At 44.6% G+C, this 19,833-nt stretch overlaps 1 protein-coding gene across 2 annotated transcripts in view; it reads left to right on the plus strand.

The window, feature by feature from the left end:
- Positions 1-19,725, plus strand: part of UBE2F (ubiquitin conjugating enzyme E2 F (putative)) — a 64,720-nt gene extending 44,995 nt beyond the window's left edge. For both annotated transcript variants that reach the window (XM_048952613.1, XM_048952614.1), the window contains one exon: positions 19,320-19,725. In XM_048952613.1, the coding sequence (XP_048808570.1) occupies positions 19,320-19,370 (51 nt within the window). In that variant the 3' untranslated portion in view covers positions 19,371-19,725. The remainder of the gene's footprint in view (positions 1-19,319) is intronic.
- Positions 19,726-19,833: the final 108 nt, after the last annotated feature.

A 19,833-nucleotide genomic window follows, 5' to 3' on the forward strand; every position in this document is an offset into this window, starting at 1 on the left:
TTGGGCGGTATATCTGATTTAGGTTGCATCTTCCCAGCTATTATTTGCTTCAGTAAGACCTTGTAGCCAGTCTGGTACTCATCAGTATTTGCAGGGTGGGGATGAGACAGTTAGCCTAAGGTCAGTGAAAATTGGTAGAAAACTAATCTGGAAGTGGTTTTCATTCTAGTTTTGTTATGTCCACATGGCAAATTGTGCCAGGAAACCTTCCAAGCCATAAAACAGCAAGTAGTTACAGACAGCCTGAGGAACAAAACCAGTGTGGTGAGGTGGCAGGTCAAAGCATTTTCTTCGTTTGCACTGCTAGACTGAATTATTTTCTAACATCTTGCCAGGAAGGTGTCTATGTGTGCTCTTTGGGAATGGTGAGGAGGCTGCTGCATCTCCAACTCAGCACTTGTTTCTTCTAACTGGCAGAGGGGAGCAGTGGTGGAGTCTAGGTAGGTTTTATAAGCAGTGATGCTCCCATGGCATGAGCACAGTCTTCTGTCAGGTCTTCTGAGGCTTAGCAGTGCTGCAAGACATCGAACCAGCTAAAGAATGGCAAAAAGAAGGAATCACTATCATGCATCTCCCAGGCTCGTTCAGAAACTGGAAACCTAGGGAACCCTAACAAGGGAAGAATGCTACGTGTTTTTGAAATCCCAGCTCCCTCAGAAGAGGAGTTCAAAATGTGTACTTCCTGCTCTAAGAACGTGGAAGCTTTTTCAGATAGCAGTTATTGAGGAAAAAGTTAAAGGGAAATGGAGGTTTTTCATCAGCCTTCAAAGCTCAAAAACATTTTTGCACAGACCATTGTTTTTTGTTTTTAAACTTAGTAAACTGTGGGCTAGACTCATCACAGTTATCCAGTTAAGTGGAATCCATGTTCTACCATGTTAACTGCTTTGGTGCTTTATGTAGATTTGGTGTTAGGTGAGTTTGACGCATGCAGTGCTGAGTTTTTGATAGGAAGTGTTGGATTATCCATTGTATATCTTTCAAGCATCATGAAAACAAAACCAGTAATGCCTGCCTAGGGATTGCAATGGGGAGAAATGACTGTTTTTATTACAGTTGGGCTCAAAAGGATGTGATTGCAGCTTGCATTTTTGTCTCCCTAGGGAATAGATGCCATGTGGTGTCTGAGCACTTCATTATAGAGTAAAACTGCTGTGGTTCTGTCCCTCTCTTAAGAAAATGTTGCATTGCACAGTGTGATTAATAGGGGAATTTTACTGAATTTTCCCTAAGTCGTTTTTATGTGCATAATACAGTCATACAGATAATGTATCTGTGATATACATGCATGCTGTATTTACACATAGATATGCAAACACAACCGTATACAAACAGTTCTGTCTACAAAGATCTGTGTGTAGCAGATATCATAAGGAAATGCCTGTGGTCATTTGGCAGTGTGGGAGTCATTTGGCTTGTGGAAGCCAAAACAAATGTACATTGAGTGGTCTTTTGTGGTTCTCCTGGGGGAGATGACTGTTTCACTGATGTCATTTCAGATTGCAAATCCTGAGATCCTTTCACAGACATTGAAGCTTAGTGTGGCTGCTTGAGAAGTTAACAGTTAATCTGAAGCCTGTCTCTGGTTATTTAAAACGTGGAGCTGGAGTTGGTTCAGTTCTCTGGGCTGGTATTAAGTCATCAAAAATGCTTCTCTTCCTGCAGGTTCTCAAAGCTGTATTTGTAGTCACATCACAGATATCAGATCTCCATTACTGATCCTCGGAGAACAGCCATACTGTGAATGTTTGCATTATAGATCAGGCTTCAAAGGACACTTAGGATCTCTCTGCATAAGGAACTTAAATTTTTGCATTAGGTCCATGGCTTATACTGGAACATATAGCTGTGGCTGTTGGGAAGGCAGTCTTGCCTGAAAACTGAAAAATGATGCAAAATTCAGAGCTCGAGTTCTTCAGCTAATTGCTGTGAAAAATCCTGTCTTATCTGACACCTGTGTTCGTGCAGCTTCATCTTCCATTCTTCAGGGTATCTGTCAGTTTGAGGAAGGAAGCTGTCAGCTCCTGCTCAGCCTCTTCCCTGCTGATTCTTTCAGCCTCTGATCATCAGGTCACTTTTAATTCTTTAAAATGCATGCAATTATTCATGCAGCTTTGGTAATTCTGCACTTCCTTGCACGTTTTGCAAGATCTCAGTAACTTTTTGGAGAGTTGTATGACAAACCTGGCCAGTCATCAGTATCCCTTTTCCTAAATGGTGCACTGAGCTAACCTCAGTATTCAGCCCTCTACTTTTCAGCTGCAGAAGTGATTTGGAGTCCTGGGTTATGACTGATTGCTTACATTAACAGACCTTTTCAGTGCCAGAGGATGCTCTGCCATCTCGAATGAGCTAAGTAGTTATTTCTGAGATAGGACCCCATTACTTGTCTCCTTTCAACTGATTTGATAAGGCTTCCATTTTCCATTGTAAGTTCATCTTATGGCTCACCATCAAGTGATGTTGGGTGCTCCCAAAGCTTAATCACCCACATGGTTGCTTTTTTTTTTCCCCCACTCCCCTTCCTTTCAGCTTGTGAGCACAGCTCCCTATTCTCTCACAATTCACCTCTGTGAATGCTGTCTTCCTAAGTAACCTCATTGGTATTGAAGGACTGCTACTGGAATAGGTTGCCTAGTGATGTGTTTGATGCCCCGTCCCTGGAGACTTTCAAGATGAGGCTGGATCAAGCCCTGAGCAGCCTGATTCAGCTGTACATATTCATTGCAGAGGAGTTGGACTAGATGACCTTTAAAGGTCCCTTCCAACTCTAAGAATTCAATGATTCTCTCCAAAGCCTTCTCCTTCCCAGTAAGTCCTGTTCCCTCAGCCTCCCCTTGGACCCAAGCCCTTCCCAGCAGAGGTGTCCCCAGCCAGGGGCAGTGCATGTCCCGTGGGCAGGGCCTTGCCTTTGGCCATGCTGAGCCTTGTGGGGTTGCTCTCAGCCCCTCCTGCAGCCCATAAACCTCCCTGTGGAGGCTGAATTTGTCCCCAGCACGTTGACTGCATCCACTTCAGTGTCTGTATTTCTGTAGACCTGATGCAAACTTCCACACGCAACCGCTGTTTTCAAACTTGGGTCTTCTCGCAAACACTGACTGTGGCATTTATTTCATAAAGCCTTCAGTAGAATTTGTAGTTCCACATTGCTTTTCTTTTTCCCCTCTGCCTTTGTTTAACTGCTAATTGTTTCCAGCTTGGGCAAAGTTTGCATTGTTCATCTTTTGTGGAGCCGCTTTTTGGAGCAATTTGTGGTTTCCACATTACACTGCAGTTAGGTCATGATCGCTGGAAGATTATCATCCCCCTTTGTTTGAGAGCTCAGTAAATCAGAATTAGAAGATGATTGATGTCATTATATAAACTAAGCAGTGTTTTTCCCAGCATTTAATCTTCTCGTGCCGATAAAATCTCATCAGTTTGATAGCATGAGATTTCTTGCAGATTTTGAAGAACAACTTAGTGACTAACAAGCTGCTTTGAATTTAGCAGAGCAGTCGGTCCATGATGGATGTGGATGCCAGAGCCATTGATTGCTGGTAGAATCAGTTCCAGGGATTCCTAAACAGTGAGGAAGTGTTCATGTTCTGAGGATTTGCTGTTTTGTGTAGGGAACAAACAGAGCTGTATTGATTCACTTTCTTTCACAGCCAAACAAGCTGAATAGTAGAAGAATAGGAGTGTACCTTGTTGAGTGAGCTTAGCAGTTCAGGACTGATGTATTCCTTAGCTGGAGGTGCTGTGGCACTGCCTGCAGTTTGTTAGTTGAGATCTAGAAAATGCTTTCCACATGTACCTCTCGTGACTGTTTGCAGATCCAGTCTCAGGCCATTGCATTCACTGGGTTCCTCAAAAGTTTCGTGCCTTGTGTTTTCTCATAGTGTCAGCATTTGCCAAAGCATTTGCTCAAAGCCATATGTGTGCTACCCAGCAAGAAAATTCCTGGTGCTCTTTCACGTGGCTTAGGGTGCAGTATTTCTTCTAAATTCTGTTCAGCTTTCTTCAACTCCTGTACTAATGTGCTAATGCTGTGTCCTGTTTCCTGCTGAATTTGGTATAGTTTCAGTTGTCATCTTGCAGATTAACAAACACTCATTTGGTTTTTCTTCTGTGTGTTGTCTTTGAGCAGTTTTAAGGGAGAAGCTGCATGATATCATCACCCTGTGTTGTGTTAGTGCAGATGTGAGCGCAGTGAGGCTGTGGGTCGTGCCTTTCACCAGTGGAAGCAGTGACAGCAGGCACCTCTGCTAGTGCAGATTTTGATGAGCCACGGCATGCAAACTCTGTGCAGAAATGCACAGCTAATACTTGCAATGTTGTTGAAAGAGAATGTTTTGTAGCTGAGATTTAGCTCTGTCAAATAGTGTTGTTTTGCTCTTTGTATCAGTTGTAGTTTCCATGGAAAGAAATAGGACACATTACTTCTGGAGCAGCCTTTATAGATGCAGTCCTAGGCAATTCCTGTGTCCCAGACAAGCCTAGATGTTGGACACCCGTGGTTAAAAGGACTTTGACTCTTCCTTGAGAAGCAGTGTCAATACGTTTCCCACCACGGAGCTCAGAAACGCATTGACAGGTAGGAGTGCAGCCTGCAGGCAGCCAGCAATTGCGTCAAGAAGGCATCATTAATGCCACACATCGTGGCCCTCCCTTTGCTTGCCCCAGGCAGAAGGATCACACTTGTCACTGGAGGAAAGCTGCTGTCAGACTCGATGTAATTATTGCTGGTAACGTCCAGGATGTGAAGAGGCCAGCGTGCTGCTTCCAGCAGGCACTCCAGTCTGATCCTTACCTGCCTTGTTTTATTTCCTGGGAGCCTGTCAAGCTGAATACCCCTACAGAAAAGTGGTCTTTCTTCTGTCTTTTTTTTTTTCCCCAGTCATATTCCTTTCAGATACAGAAGGGAGACTTAATTGTTGCCTTTTCCATGGCTACATTGGTTGTGAGGCTCGTGCTGTTGTTTTGGTATTTAACGATGAAATATTTTGTGTCTGTTTGTGCAGGGGATTTTGGTTCTAGTCCAGGTTTTAGGAATCTTGTTTCTTCATGGGAGCTGCAGAATTTTGGCAGTTCTGTTGTCACCAGCTATTTCTAACCCATCTGTTGTTAGGCAGCTTTATATGCTGGGATGGCTGCGTTCGTGGGTTGTGTTGTCACTGCACGGGTGCTGTGCATTTGTAAGAATATTAATGAGAATTAATTCCAGCAGCTGGAATTCCATGCTGCAGTTAAACTTGACTCTGGACAGTTCATGACATCCTGAGGCTGTCTTTAATAGATCATCCTGACAGTAGCAGTTCATATTCCTGTCCAGATCACATCTTTCTGATTCCTCATAACAGTAATGCTAGCACACTGGCAGAAATCCTCCAAAAGACACCAGGGACAGGATTGCCAGCCTCATCTCACCTGGGGTAATGGTATGTTTTCATGAATTAAATAGAGATAATTCACACAGACAGTGCAGGCAGCAGGGAAGTGTGAGGCCAGGAGCTGTTGGGGATGCAGAGCGTTGGGACAGGTATTTACTTCCATGCTGCAATGCCAGCTATCAGGTTTTTTTTCCCTTTTTTTTTTTTTTTCACAAGAAAATACTATTTTGCTTTTGCATTATTATTTTTTTTTTTAATCAAAGGCTTCTCTTGGTAATATATGTTTTGTTATAGGATTGTTTTTTGTGGAGATGGTCATATTGTTATGGAGTCCAAAGCTGCCCCTTAGGTTTCCTCTTAATTGCTCTATATAGCCTCAGCCTTTAGGAAACTAGGCTTAAAAAATGTCCTCCTCCCAGTTGTGTGCTGCCTTTGGAGGCTGTTTTAATGAGTCTTCTGAGATGAATGTTTTCCTTGAATTGCCTGAGGAAAGTCTTCTCATCCTCACAACTGAGCACGCCAATGTGATTCCATTAGAAACAGCATTAATAATTAAAACAGCAATAGATTACAAACCTCACTGGAGAGCTTTTTTAACTTCCTAACTGCATGCAGGTTTTTGAATTCTTGAGTAGCAAACAGTTCAGCACTTTTATAGAGCAGTCGTGATGTCCCAAAGTCTTCCTTGGGCTATTGGGTGAGAACCAGGAGCACCTGAGATGTTCCTGAGGGGACACGGGTGTATATCTGAGAATAGGAAAGTCATCAAAAGAGAAAGTAGTCAGCAAGGGGTCTGCTTGAAAATAAAGGTGAAAAGGTAAGAAAACAAAGATAGGTCCTAGAGTATCTCTAGGCATCCCTTTGGAAATAAACTCAATTTCACCCCCACATTTGCATGTTTTTAGAATCTAACCCCAGTTTTTACCAACTTTCTGTCCCACCAGCCAGGAGCCCTGTGCTTTCCCTTCCCTGCTGTGCTAATGGGCATTGCTGCCTGCCTAGCAGACATGGTGCTAAGTACATCTGAAGTCATGCTAGAACTTGGAGTGATTTTATCCTCACACTGATAATGCCTTCAGAGAGTTAAAAAGACCCAGAATTTGCACCCTGTGCAATCGTTTCTAATGTATCCTGCAAAAGACTTTTCCTAAACAGTGTCAGTGCCAGCTGCACTTTCATCCTCTCGGCTTTTTATTTCTGTGCCTGTACATAATAAGGACGTGATTACATTTGGATTTAAGATTTAAGTCTACCTGGAAAATCCACTTTTCTGTGTAGCTGAAGAAATGCATTTGCAACAAAGTAGTGTTTGTAAATTTGGATTGTTCTTTCTCTTGTGATTGATCTTCATAGAATGGCCTGGGTTGAAGAGGAGCACAATGCTCATGTAGTTCCAACCCCCTGCTGTGTGCAGGTCACCAACCAGCAGCCCAGGCTGCCCAGAGCCACATCCAGCCTGGCCTTGAATGCCTGCAGGGATGGGGCATCCACAGCCTCCTTGGGCAACCTGTGCCAGTGCCTCAGCACCCTCTGGGTGAAAGTATTTTCAGACTTCAGTTTTGTTTCCATTCATCTAATTTGATGTATCAGAAGACTTGACCATTAGAGATGTTATCTGACGCATCCAGATGAAAAGCATGATGTAAGTGCTGACTTCTACAGTACTTTGGAGACTAAGCAGCCAAACAGTAACACAAAAATTAAAACTGGAATGCTTGGAAAACAAAATCATCAGCCCTTCCTCGTGTCTTCTGGTTCAAGTTAATTCACTTAGCTGATTCATAGAATCATGGTTTAACTTCTCTATGTCTCTGTCATAGCTTTTCTTTTTCTCATGTGTGTTTTTATGTCACAGGCATTTTGTGAGTGAGGCATCTGTCTTTGAGGACTCATTGTGCTCAATTTCTGCTGTTAAAATGGTGTTGATTTTTTTGGAGACCAGAGTTTCCTTCCTGACAGTAACCTGTCAGGATCTCTCTCACAACTGAAAAGATGGTTTTCTCATTTTGGATGCGATTTGCATGGAAAGCCCAACCTGCTGGAGATGCAGTGAGGGCACAGAAATCTGTGCTTGAAAAGCATTACAAGGGATTCGAATGCAGTTGGATGGCTTCTAGCATCACCAAAGTTTGGAAATGGAGTTGAAAACCATCATTTCAGGCTCAAGTGCTGCACTGACAAAGGGAGGAACTGAAGGATGACAGGTTTTGCCTCACCTGGTGTTCTCAGCATCGTCCCCACTTTCCTGCTCTGTTGCTCACATCAGAAATATGTGATATGGGAATCAGAACCCAGGAGCAAGGACAAAAAACCAAAGCATTAGAAGAAGGTCTAGACAAGCATTCTGTTTTCCAAATAATAATTATGTGAAATAGGTCTTTTCCTTTGATGGTATTCCTTGAATAAATTGAAAGCAGTGGAAATATCTTTATTTTGCAAAATATTCAAGACCATATGCATATGCCAGAAGTGAAACAGCAGCTATACATCACTCAAGTTATATCCTGATTGTATCTGAATGCTTGTTTCTGAGCAGATCAGTTTGGTTCTCAGCAGCACACTCCAAAAGATTTCATTGAAAAATGCTTTTGTTTTTTTTCTAATGCCTTCCCCAGTGTGTTTGTAGAAGATAATGCTTATTGAATTCACCAGTGTGCTGTCTGTGCCCTGTTCTCTGTGCCAGACTTGCTGCCTTTGCTAGCATTTGTCCATCACAGCCATGCACTTTGTTAATCTTCTCCTGTATCCCAAGCATTTGACATTTTGTATGCAAGAAGTGCTGATGATATTTGAAAAATTCTGATCATGAATTGTGATTTTTACAGTTAATAGCAGTCGAACTGTAATTACTATTTTCATTTCTTAGGCTTAGTGATGGCTCAAGACAGCTGGAAAATCCGCCTTAGAACAGAGAAATTTTATGAAAACATTGCCTCGAAGTTCATTTTGGGCTTTCTTTAAAACATTCCTTGTTGTTAGGAGCGTGTTTGAGCAGGTGCTGGAAGAGAAACCAGATGGGGAATGTTGTGCTGGGTGTTTGTGTGAGGCAGGGAGCAATTCTCAGCTCCATGTCTAGCTGCAGGTGGATGTGGTGGGGAGGTGGGATGGAGCGTGCCTTGGTGACTTGTCTTGTCACCATGGTGGCACAGCACTGAGGAAAAACCCTTGCTTTGGCTGTTTCTGAAGGCATACAGGAGTGTGACTGGTTTCTCTTTGCACTGCTTCCCTGAGGCTTCAGTGCACAGAGAGCAGAGGAGGTGCTCCTTCCTCAGAGCTGGAGCTCTCCCAGAGCAGCAGCAAGGGGAAGAGTTACCACCATGAGGCAGATCTGAGCAGACACTTGGGCTGCTCTTTCTGCTTGGTGTGGGAGGCTTTTCAGTCCCTGCTACCAGATCTTGTTGAAGACCTTCTTGCTAAATTATCATTTACTTGTCTGTGCAATAAGCTTGGCAGCTCTGTTGGGTGGAAATGCTTTTGATTAAAAGTGAGATGTTTTAGGTTGTGGCTTGGCTCCTGCTAGCGAGACAGTTGTGTTTCTTGGTAACTCTTCTGTTCTGGGTTGTGCTCTCTGCTTTTTCATTTAGTGATATTTCCTGCATGCACAGACCAAAGCAAAGCCCCCAGGTGTGGTGAGAACATCTGGCTGGATGCCCTAGTTAGAAGAACGCTTTCCAATGACCTTATGTCCAACCTGGAAGTCATCACAGCATCAATTTTGGCAAATTGAGGGCTCTGAGTGAACAACATTACAAGTTATGGCTCCTGTAAGTGTACTGTGTGGGCTTTTTCCTACTTGTGGGGCAGAAGTAGGGATTTAAAAGGTCAGTGTAGTTTTGTGATCTCTCTCTAAAAGCTTTACATGCTTTCCTTTAGCAAGTCAGAGTACATTGGATCCATCTTTCCAGATAGCTGAGTGCCAGTATCTGCTCTGTTGCCCCACGGTGAAAATACCCAGCTGTTAGATACATTCTGTTCAGGAGGTTAAAAGTGGGCACATTCTTGTACTGTTTTTCAAGTCTGTTCTCCAAATTCTGCCCGCTAGCATAAGGGCATAGCAAACAAAAAGCTGCAGAAGTCTTTATAATGAACCCAGATTTCATCCATCGAGCCAAATGAGTGGAGGCTGTAGGTGAACAAAGCACGGTTTTGTTCCCTCCAAGAATATTGTGAGAGCATCCTTATCAATTTATTAGCAGGGCAGAAGGATCAGATTGATGTTTGATATTGCTTCTAGCTTGGAAAACAAGGAAGTAATGCTGTGCATCTAGATGTGCAAAGTGCTGGATGCCATCCATTTCTCTTTCAATTTAAAAAGCATTGGGAACATCCAGAATCCAGGTTGAGTCTTTTAATCTTGTGTTGATCGTACAGCAGCAGTTTCAGAGAGCGCTGTGAGCTAGCTGTCCTTCCTGCTTCAGCATGACTCATGGCATTGTATTAATTATTCTTACAAGACTCAGAGATGTAATGCAGACAGAATACAGCCTACCTGACGTGCTTCTCTGTTTCCTGTATGTAAGAGCAAAGTGTGGAAGGGGATGGGAAGCTCTTGGTGACATGTTGAGCTAATGCACTCTGGTGTAATCTTGCATCAGATAGATATAAGAACAAAATGTGTCTTAGCTGCTACTGGAAGGATGTAACAAGGTATCTAGCTCCAAGGTGATGATAGAATCTCTGAATATCCCAAGATGGAAGGATCATCCAATCCAGCTCCCTGTGGGTGATGGAATAGCCTGGTACTTTGCTAACTGTGCAAGACTTATGAGATCTGGCACATCAGCTTATCAGCCTGTTTCCTGCTGAGTGCTCATCAAATTTGTGACTGACAGCTCTGTGCAGCTTGCTTGAATATCAACCTTCATCCAATTTGTTTTGTAATTGATTGAGAGCGAATGAGTAGCTTCCTGTTCCAAAATGACTAGAGCTCCAGATGCAGGCACACCTGTCAGGCAGAGGCAGCAAGGGAGAAATTTCCTGGGGACACATGAAGAAATTGGGTCAATCAGCATTCTCGGCGTTGCTTAGAGTACCTGGTGCTGGATGTTCCTTGATGAAAGGTGGTGATTGCATGCTCACACTCTGCTGCATCCTGAGCATGAGCCTCTGCCAGCACTTGTGGGTAGGCAGCAGATGGCTCACTTGGACACTATGAAGGGATAATATGTGACAGTATCTTTAGCTACAAACCCAAGTTTGCGTGCAGTTCAGTCAGGCACACGGAATATTTGTTGAAATAGCCTGAAATTTCACTTGCTGATCTGCCGTGTGTGGCATAAGAATGTGGCAGATAAGCAATGCAAAAATTCTCCTGGCATCTCTTGTCAGCACTGTGCCAGCACCAACTTCCAGTACTGTGTCAGCAAAGGAAAAGGAGGGCAGTGGATGGGTTACAGCTGCCAAGTGAGGTGTTGTCAGAGGGTGGCTGTTCTCTGTGGGATCCAGCCCTGTGTTGGCAGGCTTGGGCACAACCTGCAAACTCAAGCATATCGTGCCGTGCCAAATACGTTGCCAGCAGTGTGAATATTCAGTAACAAAATCTGTAAAGCCAGGATATTTTTGCCTTCTGGAGCCTAGAAGGAGCTTTATTTCAATATTGTACATTCAGCATGTAACGTGCAAGCTTCTTTCTGTGTGATGGATCAGTCAGCAGAGCCTACAAGTCAGCTATCACATGTGAGCCCACAGCGTGGCGTTGTGTATGGTGTGTTCATGACCCCTGTTCTTGTAGCTCTGCAGTCACATGGCTGGTTGTCACCATCAAAGTCACTTGTTAACATCAGCTGCCCATCCAGCACCCATTAACCAAGGACCCTACTGGATTTCCTTATCAGAAAGGCTAACAGCTGCTGTAGGTAACTGGTTTTCTTGCGTTGCTCTAGCACTAAAGCATTGCTCTAACACTGCTGGGGTATTAGCCTATCACCCAACTAAAAATAAGTCCTTTATAACTTCCATAGGATGACGTTGCTTGTTGTAGAAAACAACAGCTGCTTCTGATTCTTTAATATCATTGAGCATGTGAACCTAGGAGCTGAAATCTCTCTTGAAAAATAAACAGGAGTTACATTTAATAGGAGGAGGAGTCAGTAAATCACACTTGGATGTATTTTAGAAGGTAGGAACTGGGGGAGCAATGCTGATCCCATCGTAAGAGAAGATGAAGTTTGGAACCACCTGAGGAATCTGAACGTGGTAGGTCTGTGAGTCCCAGTGAGATGCTATTTTTCAGAACTAAAATTGGACTTTGGCTTAAATCATCATGGTGCTGCACAGCTGAGACTCGTGCTGGTGTTTTACTTTCTAACCTCTTAGCAGCATTACCCCACAGTCCAGTGCATAATGTGATAAACAGAGAACAGTCAGCAGGGAAATTGGTGCATGTCTTAAGACTGAGCTCCTAACAGTAACTCACTCTTGTGTCTCTCTAGCTGGTGTAAATGTTGTGTTCTTCAGGCAGTCCCAGCTGTTATTCCTTGGCTGGAGGAAAATTCTGTCATGCGTGTGATTAAAGTCAGTGGCTGTTATCTTAAAAAGAAAAAGAAAGGCTGCCATCAGGAGGGATGGCTTCCTGAGCAGGGCGGTGCAGCACACGTAAAAAAAGGTGAAAGAAGAAAAGTGGGTTCTTGTCTTGATCATTAGAGCAATCCATTTACATGATTAGTGTCAATTATAAGTGGGGAGAGATGCAGAATTGCAGGGCCCTTCAGGTTGTTTCAAGTATTCAGATTTACTAGAGTGTAAAACTGCAGCTGGGGAGGGGGAGGAAGGAGGAGTCATCCATAAGCTAAACAATCTGGTCTTGCACCTACTGGAATATGAGATAATAGTAATTAGGTGTAGAACAAAAGCATTTCTGTGGAGCTGAGAGTAAAGGAATTACTGAGTTTGACAAGCCCAACAATTTCTCCTCCATTTTTCAATATTAGAAATTATACTTGTAACAAATTATTCCTGTCTTTGGTGCGTCACAGTACAGGCAGATGTGTCAACCTCTGCCACGATCGCTTCTGAAGGATTTCTGTTTTCCCTTGAATTCTCTGATAAAAGTTGAGTATTGTTTTGGAGACTGTCAGTCTAATATTCCCACGGCAGCAGCGAAATAATTGGAAGAGATATAAAATGATGAATACTGATGATAATGAGTAAGGAGATGCTGTTAGGCAGCTGGCAGGTTACATGAGAAGCTTGTGGTTTTAATGTAACGTGAAGGTAAAGGTCTTGATACAAACATGTATTTCTTCTCCCTTGCTTACATCCACTGTAACCAAGTAAACAATTCTGAATCGCATTATGAGGACTGTCTGTTCTCTAACAGTTCTGAGATGTTTTCAGGAGGTGTTTCACAAAGCAATGGAGTTGCTGAGGGAGGCACGACCCCCTGGATGGTCTGGTCCAGCCCCTGTGCTCAAGGTAAAGTCAGCTAGGGAAGGTCACTCAGCAGGGAAGCATCCAGTGGGATGTTGTCTTCAAGGCTGGAGGTCAGTGTTCACCATCGGTGTGAGCCCACACTGGCATCCACGGCAGGTGAGATGCCCTTGGCCCATGAGGGCACATGGAGCATGCATTTTACTTTCATCCAACTGCTGGGGAGGAGACCAGAAGGATGAGGGAACTGGAGAAAGGAGGAATATCATGGAAGCTGCATTGTGGTGGGACAAGGAGAGTAGCAGTGATAGTTGGCAAGTCTGTAGGCAGGCAGATCACGTTGTCTTTGCTTGCTGAATGTATGTTTTATAGCCCTGTCTTGATTTTGCTGGCTATTCTGCAGCTGTGTGGGTAAGAATGTGTGGGTTGCCAGTAAGCACACTGACTAAACGAGGCTTTATTCTGGTAGAGGTAAGTATCCACCAGCAATTCAGACACCAAGGGGAGTTCCATTACTTCATACTGATCACAAGATCTGCATATTTTCGCATGCATCTGTCTTTTTTCCTCTATCTTGTTTGACCGTATTTGAATTCATCAGCAATCAGACTGTGGTATGCAGTAATTTTTAGGGGATTTTTGCTCAACACGCTCTTTGTCAGCACCACAAGCCTTGCACTGATGTGTGAGAGTTGTGCTATTCAGGTTGCTATAGTGGTAACTGAAGTCAAGGCTTTGAAACAACTGCTGCTTCATCTTGTATTATTATTAATTCTCAAGGAAACAGTACCATGGTTAAAAAAAACACAACAAAAACCCAAATCATTGTTGAATTCTGTGCTGTATCATAGCTGACCTTGCGGCGTCGCTCATTTCTTACCAAGAAATTCCAGTGAAAAAGGAAGTGCCCATGAATTTGCTGTGGGACGTGGGGCTATGGGAGAGAGGAGTTTGAGATCATCTGAGGAGTTCTATATATACCCACAGAAACAGTAAGAAGATACTGCTATTTGAAACTTCTTATTGTAAGAAATGTTTTGACAAACGTTATGATTAATCGTTACAACACTTCAGGAATCTCTTGGTCTTCACTGATACTTCCTGTGTGGCTGAGATATGTCAGGAGACTTCAGGACAGCTCTCCAGATGGTTCTTCCTACAGGATGATCCCATTCATCTTTGCCCAAAAAGTGTGTATGGACATCAGTAGGCTACAACTTGACCTTCTTACTACCTTTGCCCCTTCTTTCGCTTCATTTTGTTGTCTTGGTGCCTCTCTTTTACCCAGAATCCCAGCTGGTGATCCCTGAAATTGCTGGAGCAGATGTGTGTGTTTGAGCTGCAATCTGTGTCAGACTTGTAGGTTCCACAGAGTGCCAAACCTTCCAACACTGCCCTTTGTACCACAAACACAGCTGACTTGTTGAGCCAGGACGGCCGCCTCCATCCCTTGACCAGTTCCATGTACGTTTATTTGATTCTGCTGCTCTTCCAGAGAGAGTGACCAGAATAGATCCGTGCCTCCAGGAACTCTCCAGCCTTTTGATTTGTGCATCTAAGAATGTAGGACACAAATTAGTATGTTTTTATCTTCAGCTTGTTCGGAGCTGGACTTTGTCAACAGCTCGATTGATGCAATTGGCTCTTAGCTCAAGGAGGAGCAGGCAACAGAAAGGTTGCTTGTGCTCGTCAAGAGAGGGCATTGTTGCAGCTAACAAGGGGAGGCATGCCCACAGTCTCGCTCTCATTATGTTTGCTTCAAGCTGGCATTGTCAGGCCCTCATTTTAATGTTTGCATTGCAGAATATTTGAGTCAATGCGTTGCTTAGATTAGTGCAGCCTCGTCCTTGCTGTGCTGTTTACATTCTTGTGTTTCAGCTTCTGTTGGACTGGGATCTGCCTTTGTCCATTGTTGGGTATAAGGTTTTCCACTTAACCTCATTCCCATGTTTAAACTGATAGCTCCACGCTGCCCCTGGTCGTGCTGGGATTTCTCTTGCTAATAGGAAGAAGCTGGTTCTGGACATGATCTTCAAGAACAGCACAGAACTGTGATGTGATGGCAGAGTGAGGGCTTTATAACCTTCTTCAGGTTAAAAAAGAAAAAGAAAACAGCTTGCATTTATTCCTGGATACTGAGCCAAGTATCTCTGTCCCAACGTTTTCTAAGAGGGGTTATGAAACGCTGAAGAATTGCTCTAATTAGACCCACAAAGTCTTCCTGAGGTATTGAAGTGGGTTTTTTTGGACGCTGCTTAATTTTTGCTGTTTGTTTTTCATTGCTTTGCTTGCAGCTGAGCTGTCTTAGTAGGAACAACAGAACCGTCCCAGTCCAAACCCATCTTTGCAAAAGAGCGCACCCTGTGAGTCACTGCATTTAGTGATCTCCTTGTTTACTACAGGAAATCCTTCACTTCCTTAGCACAGCCAACCTCCCTGTTTGATGGTGGTTGTGCTGAAATTGCAGCGACCATGAAGGCTCTGCATTTTGTTTTTCCCCCAGCATATGTGTGTTTTCCTTGGATTTCCTCCCCATTTTGTGCTGCATCCATATGACAGCCTCGAAACCTTCCCTGCTGAGCACAGAGTGCATTAAGCAGCGTGTGCAAACGAGCAACACAACTGCTAATTGTGCTAACGGATGTAAATAGCAAAAAAGTTCCTCTTCTAATTCTAATGGTATTTATAGAAACCATTACCCACCTTTCGTAAGGCTTTGATTACGGATGGAGCCTCTTTCTGCCTCCCTGAAGTTGATGAAGCTTTTGCAGGTGGTTTGACTGGCTGAGGTGATGGCAGAAATGCAGATGTTTGCAACCTTTTGATTTACATGTGTTAGGAAAGCTTCTGTTTCACGTTCTGCAGACAAATGTGTGGCTTTGGGAGAAGTCTGTGCTGAGCTCCCCCTCCCTGTGCCTGCAGGGCATGACTTGTGGAGGGGATGACTTGTGAAAACTCTCTCGCCAGACCCAGACAACTCTGATTTCCTCCACTGTGGTCATTAAGATGTCAGATCCTGAAGACATATCCTCTCTTGGGAATGAGTGACATCCTCACAGGTGGAAGTGTGTTTGTAGCATCTGTGTAATTGGGATGATTGAGGTGATTGTTTTTCAGCGCTGTTTCCTGCAGGCAGTTCCAACAGCTGTATCAGCAAGGCTTCCAGGAGCAGAGCAGCTCCTGGTGGGAGCGTAGTTTTGCCCAGGGCCACGTGGAAATGACTCAGTACAGACCCAGGTGGATGTTCTTGTCTTCAGCAACCTGGCTAAAGCGTAAGCATTACAAAGCAGATCAGGGCAAAGCCTGAGTCACTTGGCTCTGCAGCTGGAGGACCAGAGCACTCCCAGGAGCCGAGTGAGGACTCCTCTTTGGAAGGTGAGGGTGGTGGTGATGCTGTGCTTGGGCTCAAATCTTCCTCTGCAAGACTTAGCTGTAGGCCCTGAGCACCTCAGCAGCTTTCACGCCTCCTAATCCATGGCTTTTTTGTCTACTGAGCACCTCAAAGTGCTTCACTTTGCACGGTGCACATTGGCCTCCTCCCTGAGCAGCAGTCCAGCAGGGGCATCAGTGCCACCACTCCCATCAGTTCAGTCACATCAGTTCAGACAGTTGACCTGTGAGAGCAGCAGTTTGGGGGAAAAAAATGTCCAAAAACTGATGCTGTGGGGACTGCATAGAGATTGGTGTGAGTGTGGCGGGGACACTGTGCTGTTTTTCACCCTCCCTTCTCTCCATGTCCTCCTTCATGCAACTGAAATGTAATTACAGGGCTCAGAAAATGTGTAAAATGATGTAGAAGCTGAGCTCTAAATGAAACTGCCAAGAAAATCACAGCGAGGTAGGAATATGGATTGGGAAAAGGCCTGATCCTGGAGATCTTTGTGTTTCATTCAGCTCCTTTCTAAAAGAGAGTGGGAGTGCAGGGGCTGATGGATGTGAAGACTAATTTTTTCCTACAAGATGGAAAAGAAAGGTTGCTCTAAATGTGTTCTATGGGATTAATAGGCAAACCTACCCAATTATTGTGTCCTCCTCCCAAAGCACTGAGTGGGGCTGAGCAGATTGTGGCTTGCTTACTGGTGAGTGGTAGAGCCCAGTATTCCACTAACATGCCTTTCAGTGAAGCCATAAAGAGGGTCCTAACGGAAACCATTTGGGATTTAACCCTGCTGATAAACTTCGGACTAAATAATGTCGTGTTGAAATAGTGGAGGTTTAAATTACTATTTGGTGTTACTATGTGGGTCCATATTCTTAAATAAAACAACTCTGAGACGGCAGCTTTTTCAGAAAGCTCCAAGCTTGTTGTGTTCAAACAGAAGCTCAGTGAGTGCTGGACTTTGGTCTGTGCTGTAACCCAGTTTTCAGCACAGTGATATTGTGAAATATGTTGTGGCTCATATATCACACTCTTCATCTGCTGATTAATTCTGAGTTTCCCTTCGGTCGATCGATGCCCCAGTGTGATTCTCAGCAGATGAAGCAGGGCTTTGGCCAGCATTACTCATGCAGTACATGCTTCCCCATGGACCCGTTGTGCTCATGTACTGCTCTGACCTCCCTGCAGCTTGAGGCAAAATGCTTTAGGTCTGCTCCAAAATGGCTTTTTGCTCGTGCATGGGTCTAAAGCAGACACTGCCACATCGTGGGTATCCACCAGCTCTTGCTCATCCCTGGGCTGTTGCTCTCTTCTGCTGACCTTCCATCCCAAGCAAGACAGGGCTGCAGGTGCTGCTCCCAGGCATAAAGCCCAGCTTTGCTTCTCCCCACCACCCCACCTCCCCATTGGGAAAACCCATGGGCAGCACTGGCAGCCTCTTACTCCATCTGTGTGCTATCTCCAAGCTCATGATGGAAACGCTGCGCCCTGAAGTTGATGAAAGGCAAATTAAAATTAGATTTCCCTTTTGAAAAGCTTTAAAAAGTATTTTCAGCATTCCCTGATGGCCTTTCAAGGCTTAGAGGCTGGCCGGGGTTGCTTCTGATGGAGTGTTGTGCACTGTAGCATCTGTGCTGCTGTAGTCAAATGTCACAGCAACAATCAGCCCTCTCCCCTTACAGTGGCCTACCAGTGCCACTGACGGGGCAGGCAGCTGTCCCAGCAGGGACAAGGCAGGAGCCCAGCAGATGGGTCCCTGGCAGCACCAGTCTTCCACTCTTCTCCCTCTCAGCATCCAGATTATGGGGTGCAGGACTTAGGATCCTCCTTCATAGGTTAAAAGCAGGGGGCAGAGAGCAGCAGGGCTCTCACCTAACATGGTGATGGCTGCTTGCATGCACTGCCCGCCCCAGCCCACTCCTGCTCTCCCTTAGCACTCCTGCAGGATCCCGTGCTCCTCTTTGTCATGCAGAATACAGACTGCTCTGACTAATTCCTTGCTTCTGATTATTCAGTGCTGCACACCAACAGCTGTGCACGTAGGAAAGTGCACACTGTTAATCAGGGACTGTTGAGCCATATGGCATGTGAAGATGGAATATTACAGCTCCGTAATGAGAACCTCCTTCACATACAGCAAGGACAGCCGTAAGGCATTCTCACCAGTGCTGTCAGCTCCTTCGTCTGGTGATAACTTGTAAGTGAGGGCATGGAGTCCTGGAGCACCCCCTGGCCCAGGTCCAGCTGCTGTGAGTTGAGTTCAGAGGCCCTGCCTGTCCGTTGAAAAGCATGGGACCGGCTCCTGAGCCACCTGTAGGTACTGTAGTTACAGTAAAGATGCAGCTGGCTCTGTTGCATGTTCAGTGCTATTTCTTGGCCATCTTCCCAGCTTGTTTTAGTGACCCAGGGCAGCGGGCACCACGGAGCCCTCTGTTAACCCATCCAGCTCCCAGCAAATGGGGGCTGTAAGCAAGAGTGTCAGCAGTCATAGATGGTTGCAAAACCAGAAAAAAAAACATGTTAGAAAGGGTCTTAATTGGGGTTACTGTCCTGAAAGATGGGTGGTGTTGCCTTCTTGCACTGATGTGTGGAGTCAGACCCGATGGTCCTTATGGCTCCCTTCCAACTCGGGTTATTCTGTAATCAAGCTCCATTCCTCACTAATACAGTGAGTCCAAGTCTTAGTGTATCAGGTGCAGCGGTGTGACCAACGTGCTCCAATGCTGTCATTGCCCAAGGAGAGTCTGGGTGCTCGTTTTGCTGCTGTGAGGGACCAGCCTGTGATACCCAGGGTGCCCACCATGACTGCAAATGAGATTTCCAGCACATTTGCCATTATGAGTAATCGTCCCAGTGTGCAGCAAAGCAGCCTTGTCAGAGCTGAACACAAGTTGAAGGTGTCACTTATTTTTGGTGGTGTGATATTTCAGCAGAACTCGAGGTACCTGGAGACAGCCTGAGACTGGGGAGTGGCTCAGAGGCACGTAGTTTGTAAGCTTGTGTGTTCAAAAGCACTCCAGTGTGATGCACAGCCTTCCTATCTGCCGGCAGGATTGGAGCTGGCTGATACACAGCATCTTGTTTAAAACAAGGTGTTACATCCCTTCCATTAGTTGCTTTGCACACATAGGGTGTGTGCGGGGTGTCTGTGCAGTGGTGGGCATTCATTTCATGGTAATTCTGCCTCTGCTTCTCCCCAGGAGGACTTCAGGAATAAAGTTGAAGATTACATGAAGCGCTATGCGAGATGATGAAGGTTGATGGCCAGCAGGACCACGGCTTCCATGCTGTCTTTAACTTCAACAACACCAACCAGAAGAAAACCAGCCCGGACTGTGCCAGTCCAGTGTCCATGTTGTACCGAAGAAGAAACCTAACTTCATAACTTGTCCATGTTAAAAGGAGAGTTCAGCATCAATACAGCAAGAAATTGTGTTTGTTGGTTGAAAAAACAAAAAAAAAAAAACAAAAAAAAACCAAGTTGTTTGCTTACTTTTAAAATGTTTACTCCTCTGAACTGTACTGTATATCCTGTTGATGAGATATGCTTGACAAGTTAAAAGAAATCACTATTGGAATTGTAATTATTATTATTATTATTTTTTTTAAAACCTTTTGCCTGGTTTGGGGAAAAAGAAAAAGCCAAAAGCAAGCAGGTGGTGTGGGTTTGGAACACTTCAAGTTGGCAATAAAATGGTCTCCTGTGAACCAAAT

Source organism: Lagopus muta, chromosome 8 (assembly GCF_023343835.1).
Source record: "Lagopus muta isolate bLagMut1 chromosome 8, bLagMut1 primary, whole genome shotgun sequence".
NCBI classification, from domain to species: domain Eukaryota; kingdom Metazoa; phylum Chordata; class Aves; order Galliformes; family Phasianidae; genus Lagopus; species Lagopus muta.